The sequence below is a fragment of the Delphinapterus leucas genome, chromosome 16, assembly GCF_059928025.1.
Source record: "Delphinapterus leucas isolate spDelLeu-1000000601 "Yukka" chromosome 16, BTC_Dleu_Yukka2, whole genome shotgun sequence".
Lineage (NCBI taxonomy): Eukaryota > Metazoa > Chordata > Mammalia > Artiodactyla > Monodontidae > Delphinapterus > Delphinapterus leucas.
This window is the reverse complement of record NC_143144.1, coordinates 3,971,091-3,985,994: the sequence shown is the minus strand read 5'-3', so window position 1 is coordinate 3,985,994 and position 14,904 is coordinate 3,971,091. Positions and strand designations below refer to the sequence as shown.

Sequence of the window (14,904 nt, the reverse complement as noted above, 5' to 3'; positions counted from 1 at the left end):
TGAAAATCATTTTTGAATTCACAAAGGCTTTGAAAAGTATAATGACATGGGCTTTTTATCATTTATCATTTTGGTAGAAATAGTAAAAGTACAACTATTATCGTGTGCGGTCTGCAAAATTTGGAGGCATAATAAAATGTTTGGAGATCAGTGCTATAGGCAGTGGAGAACCACCGAACATTTCTTAGAAGTGAAGCGTCATGAAAAGATTTGCTTATTTTAAAAAGGGGGGAAAAAGGACTTCTCTGGTGGCACAGTGGTTAAGAATCCACCTGCCAATGCAGGGGACACGGGTTTGAGCCCTGGTCTGGGAAGATCCCACATGCCGCGGAGCAACGAAGCTCATGAACCACAACTACTGAGCCTGCGCTCTAGAGCACGCGAGCCACAACTACTAAGCCTGTGTGCCACAACTACTGAAGCCCGTGCACCACAACTACTGAGCATGTGCTCTAGAGCCTGCAAGCCACAACTACTGAGCCCATGTGCCACAGCTACTGAAGCCCACGGTGCCTTGAGCCCATGCTCCACAAGAGAAGCCACCGCAATGAGAAGCCCGTGCACCACAACGAAGCGTAGCCCCCGCTCGCTGCAACTAGAGAAAGCTTTTGTTGCGTGCAGCAATGAAGACTCAATGCAGCCAAAAATAAAAATAAAATAAATAAATTTATTTTTTTAAAAAGGGAGGGGGGGAATCCTGCTGGCCTGCGGGTGCCATGGAGAGAGGCCGGACAGGCCAGGCTGGAGGAGGGGACAGAACCCTTGTGGCAGAAGGGGGAGGACGATGACGATGACACCCAACAGACAGGACCTGGTGGCCAATCAGATGTGAACGTGCAGGAAAGGGAGTCTGGGCTGATGACCGATTTCTAGTCTGGACAGTGGCAGCCGTGGTGGTAGATTGTGAGCACAGGGGCACACAAAGGAGGGTGTCAGGGAGCCGTGAGCCGACCTCCGGGAGATGAGGGTGGTCAGCAGAGTGGCCACCAGAGATGTCCACCCCCTAAGCCTTGGATCCTGTGAACACGTGGATTACACAGCAAAGGGGGATTAAGGATGCAGATGGAATTAGGATCTCCCATCCCCTGACCCTGAGATGAGATCACCCTGGACCCTCTGGGTCAGCCCAACACCAAAATAAGGGCCCTGAGATGTGGAAGAGGAGGTAGGAGGGTCAGTGTCAGCGGGATTCCACTTGAGGAAGACTTAAGAGACCATCACTGCTCTGAAGGTGGAGGAAGCCCCCGAGCCATGGAGCGCCCAGAGCTGCAAGAGGCGAGAGGATGGGTCCCCAGGGCCTCCACAGAGGAACTCGGCCCCGGCCACACCTCGACTTCAGCCTGGGAGACCCGTTTCAGAATTTCACCTCCAGGACCGTAGTGAGAAATCTGCGTTGTTCTAAGGCACTAAGTTTACAGTCTTTCGCTATAGCAGTGACAGGAAACTAACACAGCAAGTTAGCTCTGAAGTGCACGTGGGACATTAGGAGGGCCTGAGCAGAGATGCTGCCCAGAAATGTGTCTCCTTTTAGGGATGAGCATCGACCCCACCCACACGCCTCTGTCACGTGCAGACCCTGGTTTTACTGTTAGGGGTGGGTGCTGCCTGGGGTGACAGGGGACATTGCAGTTGGTGACTCTGATAAACAGGGGCTCTAAAAATGGCTCCAGTTCACAAAAACGAGAGCAAGGCCTCCCCGTGTGAAGGGGGTGGAGGGAGGCCCAGCCCTGGCAGGAATGCAGGGCCCTGGGCCCCCCACTCACCTGCAGCCTCGCCCAACGCCCAACGCTCCAGGCCGCCTCAGGGCTCTGTCTCGGTCTTCCCATCTTCCAGCCGGGGGTGGAGAGTTGGCACGCGCACCCCTCATCCCCTCGGCCCGTGCCAGGCCTGGCATAATTGAAGGACTTCTCTCTTCTATAAAAACGAGTGGAAACTGAAAAATGAATGTGCTATTAGGCATAAAATGCGTAAGCCTCATAAAATTTAACAAAGATAAAGAAGAAAGCCTTCAGGGGCCAGGTGTAAGTTGATCAACTGGGCGTCCTGCCAGGAAGACGTTACCAAAAAGTCCGGTCAGAGTGGACATTTCCTGAGGCTTACAGGGCACCAGCCCTTCATACTCATAACTCCATGGGCCCATTGGGGCAGGTGCCATGCTTATCCCCTTTACAGATTCCAAAGTTTAGGCACAGAGAGGTTAAGAGGTTACGCTGCTTAAGGAACCACAACCAGTAAGCGGCAGAGCCAGGATTCAAGCCCAAACAGCCTGCCTGCTGGGCCCAGCCCATTGCCTCTCCCTGATGTCATGGCTTCCTCCTAACCTCTCCCCCTCCCCCTCCCCTCCCCCTCCCATTCCCCTCCCTGACCCCCTCCCCTCCCTGCACTCCTTCTGTTCTGTCCACACCCACACCGGCCTCCAGGACATGCCAGACATTCCTCTGCCTGCCTCCGGGTCTTTGCACCTGCTGTTCCTTTTAGAAAACTTTTCTCCCCTCATCTCCTTTCAGGTCATGTGAACATCTCTGTGAAGACGCCCGAACTCCTCTAAAGGGACTGGGAGCTCTGTCCTTGTACCCCGGGAAGGCCTGACCCAGATAAGGGAGGTCGGACTGGGGCCGGGTGAGGAGAAACTTCCAGGTGCCTCTGGGCAAGGGTCAGGCTGCTCTCGGAGGCCAGTGGGGGCCAGGAGGCTGGCTGGCTGGCTGGCTTTCGGCACTCCAGGACACATGCGGGTGGGCGGTGGTTCTAGTGGCTCTCTGCCCAGTTTTCTAGTCCACTGTGGTTGACTGGTCAGTGGATACAAAAGAGTCGTAGCCTTGACATGGAAGGTGATGTGGGGAAGGAAGGAGACAGGCCTGTCCTTCGCTAAAGGACCAGGAAAGCTGTCCACCCCCTGCAGATGGGGAACCCTGCTGGCCTTCACTGTGAAGCTGGTGGAGCCCAGGTTCCTCCCAGGGCCACTGCAGACGTTTACCCCATGTGTGCACCTGTGCTCTCACCCAGGACACCAACGGCCTGTGAGAAGGGCAGCCCTGTCCCCACAGGAGGAAGCCCAGGCATATCTGTGACCTCAGCGTCACCCCATGCTCACTGCTGCTCTGGGCCTGGACTTGGGCTCCTAGAACAGACAGGGAGGTCAGCACACAGCCCATCACAGACACAGACCCACAGGGTGCTCATCTCAGATGGAACCCGGAATTCTCAAACCCCACCCTGAACAGACGCATTCCCACCACACCTCAGGGGCCTGCTTCTCCACACCCCTGAACTTCTCTTCACTCCCAAAGAAATTCTTTGGTAGAAAACACAGGTGCCGTTAGAGCCACAAGTCAGAATTTATTTCCTACCACCTCCTGGAGAGCATCTTCAAGGAGAGCGTTCTGCTCAACATCATTTACACTTAAAAACAGAAAAGTATGGGAACTTCCCCAGTGGTCCAGTGGTTAAGACTCTGCGCTTCCACTGGAGGGGGTGTGGGTTTGATCCCTGGTTGGGAAACTAAGATCCTGCGTGCCACATGATGGAAAAACAGAAAAGTATGACTTGGTAAGGCACCAGGTAACCTGCCTCAGGGCCTTTGCACCTGCTGTTCCTTTTAGAAAACTGGGGAGAAGACCTGCCCTCCTCTGGGCTTGTGTAAGAGGTGGGTGGTTTCTCATAAGTGTGTCAAGCACAGAGATCAACATTACAAAAGGTTCATTTCTACACACATGGTGAAAAGAGATGACAGTTGTAGAGGACCCTGTATTGTTAAATTATGACGGGCCTACACCGCGGGACTTATGCTAGGGTATTTCCCAAAACACAACTCTGATAAAACATCCTCCTCGATACCAAGCTGTAAGTTTAACAACGTCTGAGCTCTGAAGTGAATCAAATTTATATTTAACTCGAGCACATACTTTTAAAAACTTTTCTGCCCAAATCTTTATTTTCACCAAGAAGTAAAAATGGAGGAAAACCTCGAGTACAATTGTGCATTTACTCTTCTATAAATTTGGCAACATATTAAAACCTGTTGCATCTCAGTGTCAACCTTCTGGATTTTTCGCACTAATAGTACAGGCTGCATCAAGCGGGGCTGAAAATGAAACACAAGTAAAGCTCTGGAACTGGACCACAGAGGTGTTCCTCACCAACCGCTGGCCCTAAAGGCAGAGGGTGGCAAAGGTTCCCCCCTCCACCGGGGGACCAAGAAGAGCCCCATATGCTGTCACAGGCATAAAATTTCTTTCAAGTTTTGTGTTCAGTCTTAAAAATTAACTTGCATTTTACTCCATGACATTTGCTTTACTATAAAAATACTGTTTGAAATCACTTGCCAGTCAAATAACCCTTCCTCACCCACTCCACACCAGGGCAGGCAGAGCCCCGTCTGGGAAGCTCACGGGTAGGTGAGCCAGGCACCAAGCTTCGAACACATTTCATTAGGTAAGTTTGGGGCATTTCCACAAATGAAGTAATTTTATCCACTCAGGATGTAACTAAACGCTTCAGGAAGCAATGATATCAATTTCAATGTGCTGAAAAATAAATAATAAACAGCATGTTTTTCAGTTTTTAAACAAGGAAATTAGTTAATTTTATTTACTAATAGAAATAAAAGAAGCCTGTAACCTATAGTCTGATCATTTACTTTCTGTAAAAAGAAACACAAATTGGATTTTTTTTTTTAACATAAAAAGGACAAGACCCACAGAAGGATAAACTCCTCTACCTGCTGGCATTACAGAGATTTCCCCAGTTACTGACTGATATTGGTAGATCTGCATCACCACTGCAAGCCTGACGTCACAATCTGATGCATTCAGCTACTTCTCGGCATCTCAGAAGCAGCCCCATCCCAGAGTAAAACTGCTCTCTGGCACTTCAGGTACTTTTCCCCTCCAGAACATGAAGCCCTAAAAACCGCCACCTGGAAGAACACAAACATGTCACCAATCTGTGGTTTTCTGACTGTTCCACAGTGAGGAGACAGCTGAGCAAGGGTGCTGCGGTCCCTGCCACCACCGATCCCACAGGAGGCGCTGTCTCTATCACCAGCTCCCTGAAAGGCATGTGTGGATTTCACTGGCTGTTTTAATAGGTTTCAAGAGACATTCATATTAAAATAGGTTCTAAGAGACGCTCATGTTTTAACATGGGCTCCAAAATGTGTGAAGATCCACCTAGAATCACATCTCAAGGCATCATCAAAAAGAGATCTGTTCCAGAAAGTGTTAAAAGAGGAAGCCAGGCTTCCCTCACAGCTGTTTCTGGGGCCCCATTTTTTCCCATTAACTGTTTAAAAGTCTGAATCAGAAGGAAGAATGGCCACCTCTATATCCGTGTTTGCGTGCGTACACAAAGAAGTACCTTTACGCTGACTTCAGGAAAATAAGGACATTTTGTGTCCCCCAAACATCTGCCTGCTACAGGCCTTGCAAGAGGGTTCACGCCCCCTGAAGATGGGGCAAGGGAAGCCTAGAAGGTAAGAAACAACCCCGACAGGTCTCCTGAGCGCTGTCATCACAGAGGTTCAGGCAGTTTGGCTCATGTGTATGACAGCAAATACCATGCTCTGAGCTCAACGCGAATCACTCCCTAAAGAAAACAGAGCTATCACTTGCTACACTCCTCATGGCATTTTGGCTGTTGATACGGTCTCAGGATGAAAAACTCCCATCAACAACTTTTCCTTTTTGGTCTACACAGCACCATAGTTAGTGGCATGTTTTTTTGTTGGTTGCTTTTAAATCTTAAGGAACCAGGTATAAGAATACAACCAAAGTGACTGATTTGAGGTTTTATAGGCAGAGGTCTCTCTCTTTTTTTTTCTCAGATTTTTGCTCCTTAAAAAAAAAGGGGGAAAAGTATGAGGTTTCAAAGCTAAGAGTTACTCTGACCGTAGCTGGCCCTCAATCAAGGGACAGCTAACTGTGCCATTTCCTCTTTGTTCTTCTGTGCATTATCTCGTGGCAAAATTTCACTCTGGACGCCCAGATCTGAGGTGACTTTTCATATTAGATATAAATTAATCCAAAGGTCTAGAGCTCTAAATTCCCAGAGTCATGACAAACGCTTAACTTACTTCAAAAATCTCTTGCATAAGTATCTCATCCCTCGGCTCAAACAAACGAGAAGGTCAAAGGCGAGAAAGGATACATACATTGGAGCATCTCCTATAATCCATATACACGCGCATTCTCTATACAGGTTCTACATGGTCAAAGGAGTCGTTTCAGCTAATATAGCCTCTAGTGCGGAGTTCGTCGGAACACAGCCCGTCGGGGCCCCACCAGCATCATACGAAACAGCAGTACTTCTTCCACCAGGACTTGGACAGGGTCTTCATCTTGTCCGGAGTCCTGCTCTTGGACTTCCTGGGCTGCTGCTGAGAGTCCGAGTACTGGATTCCGGCGACGATGGCTGCATCAAAGACCTCTTTGAGGTTCTTCTGAGTCAAGGCCGAGCACTCGATGTAGGAGGCAGCTTTGATTTCCTCAGCACACAACCTGGCCGCCTCCTCGGGCACGGGTTTCTCTTTGCCTTTGTCCAGCTCGATGAGGACTTTGACGTCTTCTCTGAGATCCGACTGCGTCCCCACGAGGATGATGGGGGCTTTGGGACAGTGGCAGCGAATCTCCGGCACCCATTTCTCACTGACGTTCTGGAAGGAGGAGGGGCCCACGACACTGAAGCACAGGAGGAAGATGTCGGCGCTGGTGTAGCACAGAGGCCGGAGCTTGTCGAACTCATCCTGCAAGCGAGCCAAGCACCCAAACGTTATCTTTTACATCAGTTCTCATCAGCACAAAGACCGTTTGAACATTTTTCTGGAAAGGGTCTGGCAGGTAACAGAAAGCCCACGAGGGATGGAAGGAAGAGCGAGAGTCCTCAAAAGGCCCCTGCTGCCAAGTGGGGCAATGCTCCCAGCCCCTGGAAACCTGCCCGACGTGCTCAGCGTTTTCCTTGATGCTCTAGACCTACTTGCAATTTACCATAGGAAAGGTCCTTAAATTAGATGGATTCTCAAAATAAAATTTACTTTCTCTAGGCTTCAGCACAGAGTAACTCAGACCCACTCCTTCAACTCTGGTACTTAGTCAGGCTCTTAAAACGTACCCAGTACCCACGCTGATCCTCGGGGCTCCACCCTGACTCCAGGGAACCCCAGTCTGTGAACCCAGCGCCTCTGTAAGGACCCATCCCTGCCCATCCTCACAGCAGCGATGAGCCATGCCTATTCCATCCCATCTGCGCTGGGCACACCCAGGGCACATTCAGGGCACACGCGGTGCAGAATCATGGGAATCAGACACAGGTCTGGAGTTGAGGACCTGGACTTGGCCACTCTCATTAGGGACCCAGAGAATGTGTGCCTCTCAATGTCACATACAACACTGGTGAATACAGTCTCACACTTGCTGGATATAACACTTCTCGATTTATCTTTTTCTCCCTCCCTCCTTTTCTCTTACTTTCCCTCCCTTCTTTTCTCTCCATGAATCCCAGAGGCCCCCACGCACGATGCTTTGGGAGGATAAAGAACCAGAGAAAGGGTGTACCCACCCAACTTCTGAGGGATAGAGAACTGGATGGAACAAGTTAGAGTTGATTATATAAACCAACCACCCACCACGCTGCTGAAGGCCGTGCCGCATTCACTCACTAACAGAGATGCATGTGGGACTCGAGGCACCACGCATCAGACACCAGACTCCAGGGGATTTGGCTGGGGACAGACAGACATGGCCTCAGCCCTTGTAGGGACATCTGTCTCCAAATCAGTGTTTCTTTATATCAAACACCCTAGAGTCCCCTGCAGCACCATATTTAGCTAACTGAAAGCTTTCACTCATCTCTCTTCTAGGAAAACATTTACATCATCTCATTTCTATTTGAAATTTCTATATGTGGGTGCCAACCATCCTCCGGCATAAGGTGACACATAGATTCCGTAAACGTCACCCAGGTTTCTGCCGCTCAGTTGACACGTATGATCATTTACGAACTATTATTTGCGTGCATGTTATGCAGCATCTGTGGCCTTTTTCTAGGGATGAGGGAAGCCTGGATCTTCTTATTTGAGTTCACTTTCCTCATCTGAGGCTCCGTATTTCAGTTTGTGGGGCAACAACCAAGTAACAATATTAAAGTCAACCAATATTAAAGTCCTTCCTCGGGAAGGAATACGGCATCTCTCCGTGTCACTGCCACTTCTCCGACTTCTATATGCAAAAGTTAAAAAGGAAGAAAGAAGAAAAAAAGCCTTGGATTTCTTAGTGCCAACTTCGTGCTGAAAGAAGAAACACAGAAACCCATCCAGGTGGCCCACGGCCCAGCCACGAGGATCTTTTAATGAAACATTCCCTCTGTTCTCGGAGGCCTGCAAGGAAGAAGCACAGGACGGAGGCGTTGCCCGCGCTGCTGGCAGTCATCGCACCTGCTGGGCCCTCGATCTGGGGTTGCGTTACCAGTAAAAAGAAAGGTGAGCACAGGCCCAGGCCTCGTGACTGGGCTTTGGCAATCTGGCTCCCGGACCTCTGAGGTTCTGGCTGAGGGACTCGGGAAGCAAGGCAGAAATTAAATCCTGCTGACCAGAAATCTTAGCTATCTGCTGAAATAAATGCAGCACACATACGTGTGATAAGGCCAACTGTAATGGACCCTCAAGGAAACATGTTTTGAGGCCCAGAGATGTGCCTGGGATGCAGGGCAGGGCAGGGCCGGGTGGGATTGACAGGCCCCTGGACAGCAGTGCTAGTCAAGCTGCAGTCGGAGTTCTTCTTTTTTTTAAGTATAAAGATTTCCCGAAGTGCCTCATGGTTCAGAAGGCTGAAGAGTTTTCACCTGCTATTGGTCACTCTCTTTCAGTCTGATCAATTTCACCTGGCGTGAAATTGATCACAGTGAAATTTCCACAGCATTAAAAACTCCTTTTAACATCTTACATGCTCACTGAGCCCCCAACAAGAAAACTCCAAGGCACAAGAAGCGATTTCTAGTTATTTACCCAGCTCTCAGCTGCTATGTGAAACCTGCGTTTGGTCCCTAGGCGACGGCCACCGGTGCTCACATTCTCTGGGACTTTGCAAAGGAGGTCGCTCCAGTCGCTATGTCCTCAGGAAGCTACCATGACAACTGCCTGTGGGGGTGGGCGCAGTGCCACGGGCTGGGACAACACGAAGGGAATATGGCACGTGTCAAATCGAGTCCCTTAAAAGGTAGTTTATCAGATCTGGAGTAGGGAGGGTAGGAAAGGACTACCACCTTACCCAGCTTTGCTTATGGTCAAAGCAAATACTGATACTTGGGGAGAGGGAAAAAACGGACTTTATCTCACCAGCTGTGTATTTTTCACAAATAGTTTTTGAAGCTGGTTTTCTACAAATCTGTAGACGGTTGGCCTCATTCCTTACACAATTAGACATACTTACTAATCAGGTAAGAAATACTGTGAATCTCAACCAAAAAAACTGCTGGGAGGGCTTCCCTGGCAGCACAGTGGTTAAGAATCCGCCTGCCAATGCAGGGGTCCCAGGTTCGAGCCCTGGTCCGGGAAGATCCAGCTATGCCACGGAGCAACTAGGCCCGTGCGCCACAGCTACTGAGCCTGCGCTCTAGAGCCCACAAGCCACAACTACTGAGCCCGTGAACCACAACTACTGAGCCTGTGCTCTAGAGCCCGTGAGCCACAACTACGGAGCTCACGTGCCACAGCTACTGAAGCCCGCGTGCCTAGAGCCCGTGCTCCGCAACAACAGAAGCCACCGCCATGAGAAGCCCGCGCACCGCAACGGAGAGCAGCCCCCGCTGGCCGCAACTGGAGAAAGCCTGCGCCCAGCAATGAAGACCCAACACAGCCAAAAATAAGTAAATAAATAAAACAATGGATCTATTCAAAAAAACAAACAAACAAACAAGAATAACTGCTGGGAGAGCAGAAGGATAATTTCCAAATAAACCAAAGCTTACCAACTTGCACCAAAACCTTTTCATTTCCCGAATTATGAACCTTTTCCATGAAAATACGTTTAAAATGATTCTCTTGATGCCCTGACTTTGAAACAGACCCTACTAAGGAAAAAATTAAATTCTTTCTTGATAATTCAGGATCATTTCTACATAGTGTTCCTGGTAAAAGACCTATTCCTCTTTCAAAATTGCTCAGAGATTTTCCTCCTGGGTCTACCCATCCTGCCCCCTTGAGCTGACTTTGCTGTCCTCCTCCTGTAACCTCACTGGTTTCTTTCACAAGTTCTACTAACAGGTAGACTGTAAGTCTGTTGAGCGGCAAGCCCATGACTTAAGTTTGCCTCCCCCAGGACCCAGCACTCCATTTATTGATTGATCCATTCTACAAACCGTGAAGAAGCCCCACTCTGTACCAGGCACCGAGAAGGCATGAGGCAGGGAACCCCAGCCCGGGAAGCCATGTCTGCCAGCAGAACCAACACCTGACAGGCGAGCCAGCGGTGGGCAGCTGCCTGCACTGGGCTGCCTGCTCCTCCCTAAAGGGTCCCAGATAAGCACACCCTTTGGTGTCTTGAGTTCTCCTGCCTTCTGTCTTATTCTCGGGCTGTTCAGCTGCCACATCTTGCTACAAAAGGGAGGCCTCTGTTTATGGAGGTGCTACTCGACCCTCATTTTATTTTATTTTTTGGCCGTGCTGTACGGCATGCGGGATCCTAGTTCCCCGACCAGGGATCGAACCCATGCTCCCCACGTTGGAAGCCCAGAGTCTCAACCACTGGACCTCCAGGGAAGTCCCTGTCTTCATTTTAAACATCAGAAAATCTGACCCGAGGTAGGAAAAACATTCTCACTTTATACAAAGCAATTAAGCTTTCATTATAAATAGCAGCAGGGCGTCCAGAAAGATTAAATATTAGAAGAGCCTGTGTTCTTTGATTTTTATTTTCCACAGGCAAGAAAATGCAGACCGGTTGGTTTTTTCTGCTCCCCATAAAGGGGGAACTGGGAAGCCCCAGTGGAAGGGTAAGGACAGAGCAGAAGAGGTTTGGCTATGACGTGTGCCACCGTGGCCACCGCCAAACCAGCGTTCTGCTGGGGATCAAGGCTGCCCAGTCTTGTGTCACATCGAGGTTTGAAAAACAAAGCCCTGACTGGATTTGCTGTCCCAAGTGGGTGAGTAACTGAGAAGCCCTGGTGTGGAGGAGGCTCTTGGGGACACTGGAAAGCCAGCTTCTTCTTTAATGTATATGGTCGTGTGACACCTCAGAAGTGAAGTGGGCACTTTTACCTGTCAACAAAGTACCCCAGCACTTTCTCAAGTGCTGGAGAGACTATATGCTTAGTAACTTGTCACTTTGGCAAACTCAAGAGACGGCACCCTGGGCCCTCACAGAGCACGGTGAGAACTCAGTGACGTGAGCACCATTCGGGGGGACCGGGGTCCCTGGAGCTCTTCAGGGACACCCCAAAGGGGACCTCACACCGGGTCTTCCCACCAGCTCCCTGGCTGTCTTGTCCAAGTGCCTGGCCAAGACAGGAATAAATGTTCGCGATTCAGAAGGATCAGGTCCCGGCTCATTCATTCCTCCAGCTCAGGACAGGCTGGGCCGCTGTATCTCTGCTTCAAGGGATGGGAGCAACCCCAGCAAGTCCAACCATGCTCAGGAAGGGAAACATTAACACTTACTGACGTGAACTCCATCTTCTTCTTGAGTAAGTTTATTAAGTATTTGGCTTGCTGACCTTTAATAAAATGGTCGTAAGCTACGGCCAACTTACTTTGAGAAATGAGCACAAAGCAACATTGATAATTTTTAATAAAAACCAGAAAGTAAATAAGATCCGAAATTCCCAGAAGATAAGAACCTCTCTTGACCCTGTTTCCCCTGTCCTGCCCACACAGAGCCGGGCCAAACCCTGTTTTATTGGCACGGAGCTCTGTGTCCCCACCACCACCCTCTGTGAGGGGCCATACGTGGGGGTGGGGCTCTAGAATGGCCCAGCTGGGGCGGGGGTGAAGGGCTTTAAAAGGCCCTGTCCTCGCCCAGCACTGAGCAGCGATGTGATACTGACCTGTCCTGCAGTGTCACAGAGCTGGAGTCTCACGGGCCGCCCATCCACGGAAACCACAGCTTAAAAATAAGACCAAAAGGACTGTCAGGGGGGTCTCTTTTAACCTTTTCCAGAAGTATGATAGTTTTAATTTGTATGACCATTCTCACTCCAAACCCTTCAGCTCCTATTCTGGGTCCCCAGTGAATTCAAGACTTGCCTAAAACAAAGAGGCCCGTGAGGTATTTCTGCACCCAAACCTGCAGGGCGGGCAATTCGCTCCATGCCCCAGAGAAGGCAGGAGGCCAGAAGCTTTGATGGCACCCAGAAGGGCCTGCGCTTTTCTCCCAGCCCCAGAAGATTTATTTTCCTGTCACACTTGTTTCAAAAAACCCAAAAACTACACTGGGGGGTAAGTGGGAACCAACCTTGCAGCTTTAAGTCAGTGGAAAATCTCACAAATAATTCTGCTTTCCCTTGGGAAACGTTCGGTGACTTTGGGGTTTATCATAAAAGTGTGGCTTGTTTTGAGAACACGTGCAAACACAGGCTGCCCGCGTTGTCCTGCTTATAAAAGAGGGCACAGCTTATCTCTCCATGTCAGCTCAAAGAGCGGATTAAAAGAGAAAAGGAAAGGAAACAAAACCATTCCCACCTTTCCACTGGGAAGGGGTATCTGGGGAGGGGCTTGCATCAGGGCGCTGCTCTGAGGTTTCTATTTGAATGAAGTACTCCGTTTTGTCTCAATACAACTTTCTAAATTGTTTACACATCTTTACACTACTCAGTTGGGAGGAGGAAAAAAAAGGAAAAAAACAATATCGTTTAGGTGGGAAACCCAGTAGCACAGCACTGCTTTACCTAGGGTGCCTTACAGGTGGATGAAAGCAAGTCCTTGCCACCATGACTTTCCAAAAGGTACAGAAGCTTGTGTGTGAGTGTGTGTGTGTGTGTGTGTGTGTGTGTGTGTGCGCTTTAAAAAAAAAAACAGAGAAAGTGTTTCACCCTAGCTTCCATAGATTTTAACTTTTTCTTAAATTTCAAAAAGACTTGAAAAATCAAGAGTAAGGACTCCTTTATCTTGGTAGCTACCAAACCAAATGACATAGCACTGTACACATAAGAGCTTTCAGTAGCTTAAAGAGATACTGAAAAGATACTAAGACTCAGAAACAGAGCCCATGGGGGCGGTGGAAGCGGGGGCAGGGGAAGCGTTGGTGCTCGGAGGGAAGAAGCTGTGTTTACTCTCCAGGTTTAATCCAAACCTCGGCCCTCCCTAGTGCTTCTAGTGCCATTTCCACTAAATCCACTCTCTTCCCCCGTCTCCGCAGCTCTTTAAAAGTGGAGACGCCCTCGGGAGGGGAGCCACCAACAGGAAAGGACGGACCCTCGGGCCACAGGTAATGGCACCTGCGCGTCACCTTCCGATCGAAACCCGGCAGCAGCGCCAGCAACGTCGACCTGACGCAACTTCTCTACCCAGGAAACTGACCAGGCCACCTGGGCGCGACCTGTTAGACCCCACCGTCTGCCCCTGAATGGCGAGGCGACCGCCGCTCCCCGCGCCAGGGTTAGGGCTCCCGGTCCCCGCGGCCCCACGCCCCCCGCAGGCCCCCGCCCCCGGCCCCGCTCACCTGAGAAGTTGTCGAAGGCGGTGGGGATGTACTCGGTGGGGTAGCCGTTGGTGGTGTAGCTCACCACCAGGCTGGTCTTGCCCACCGCGCCGTCGCCGACCAGCACGCACTTGACGCCGCGCCCCTCCGCGCCGCCCGCGCGCCCCCGGCCCCCCGGCGCCCCGGCCCCGCGCCCCCCACGCTCCCGGCGGGGCGGCACGGGCGGCGCCTCGCAGCGGCCCGGGAACGCGGGGTCCCCCTGCTGCGGGGGCATCGGCCCGCGCCCGCCGCGGGGGGAGCTGTCCCCGACCCAGGCGCGAGGTGCAGACAAAGGCGGCCGGGCGGCTCGGGCTGGACTCGGGCTCGCGCGGCGCCGGCTCCGTTCCGCGGCCGAGGACTGCGGGCCGAGCGGCGCGGGGCCCCGCGCTGTCTCCTCCCGCTTCCCGGCGGCCAGGCGCGCTGGGGGCGGGCGCGGGGAGGAGGCGGGGCGGCCGCTCGTTCCCTGCGCCGGGCCCACAGCGCCCCCGCCTGCGCGCCGCGCTCTGCGCTCGAGCCGGAGCCGGGCGCGCGGGGGGCGGGACCGCGGCCGCGGGCGGGGGACACAGACAGCCGCCGGGGGGGCCGCCGGACGCCCGATTGGGGCGGCGCCGAGGAGCCGGGCCGGCAGAGGGCAGCTCCTCCCGGCGCCGACACTGACGCCACCGCCTAGAGGCCCGCGGTCCCGCCTCCTGCGCCCACGCGGCCGGAGGCCAGGCTCCTCCGGGCCCTGCGCCCCTCGCCCCCTTCTCCACGCGGTCCCGGCCTCCTCGGCCACAGCGCTGCACCCGAGGGGGGCAGTGAAATGCCTGGGGGACAGTCGTCGGAAGGAGGCTGAATTAACAGCCAACTTTTCGTTTAAGGTCTAGCCGCTGCCCGTCGTGTGATTTTTCTTCTTCCAAAGTAATGTATTCTATCGTTTGAGAGCAAAAGAACGTCAGGTCCTTTGTTAATGCTCGTGTGACTTTCTCTTTGGCGTGCCCTGAACCAGCAAATGTCTTTATAGCTCCAATTCCTACATTTGCTTAAATGTAACGTGGTGACGTTAGTATTATGGTTGGGGGGGGCGGGAATCCGTTTATCTGTGACTCCTTCCTCTACATCTAGTCAGCAATCCATCCGGAAAGACAGGGAAGACTTTCTGGGCCTAGTCCGGACACAAAGGCTCCTCGGGGTTTGCACTGTGGTGTGAGAAGAGGCACATACTGTGAACACGAATGGTGATACTAATAATAAAAGTTACAGT

The 14,904-nt window shown here is 51.5% G+C and overlaps 1 protein-coding gene across 2 annotated transcripts; it reads right to left on the bottom strand.

Annotated features, from left to right (window-relative positions):
- Positions 1-610: 610 nt before the first annotated feature.
- On the bottom strand, positions 611-14,228 carry RHOU (ras homolog family member U). Of its 2 annotated transcripts, XR_016388008.1 has the most exons (4): positions 13,644-14,228; positions 12,031-12,089; positions 1,764-6,739; positions 615-1,017 (listed from the first exon to the last, which is right to left on the bottom strand). XR_016388008.1 is itself a non-coding variant. In XM_022553173.2 (3 exons), exons 1-3 carry the CDS (start codon positions 13,894-13,896, stop codon positions 6,284-6,286), a joined length of 768 nt encoding a protein of 255 aa, XP_022408881.1. In that variant the 5' UTR covers positions 13,897-14,228; the 3' UTR covers positions 611-6,283. The 2 variants fall into 2 exon arrangements, 1 of the variants encoding a protein (XP_022408881.1); XM_022553173.2 differs by having other exon boundaries at positions 611-6,739.
- Between the last annotated feature and the right edge of the window lie 676 nt (positions 14,229-14,904).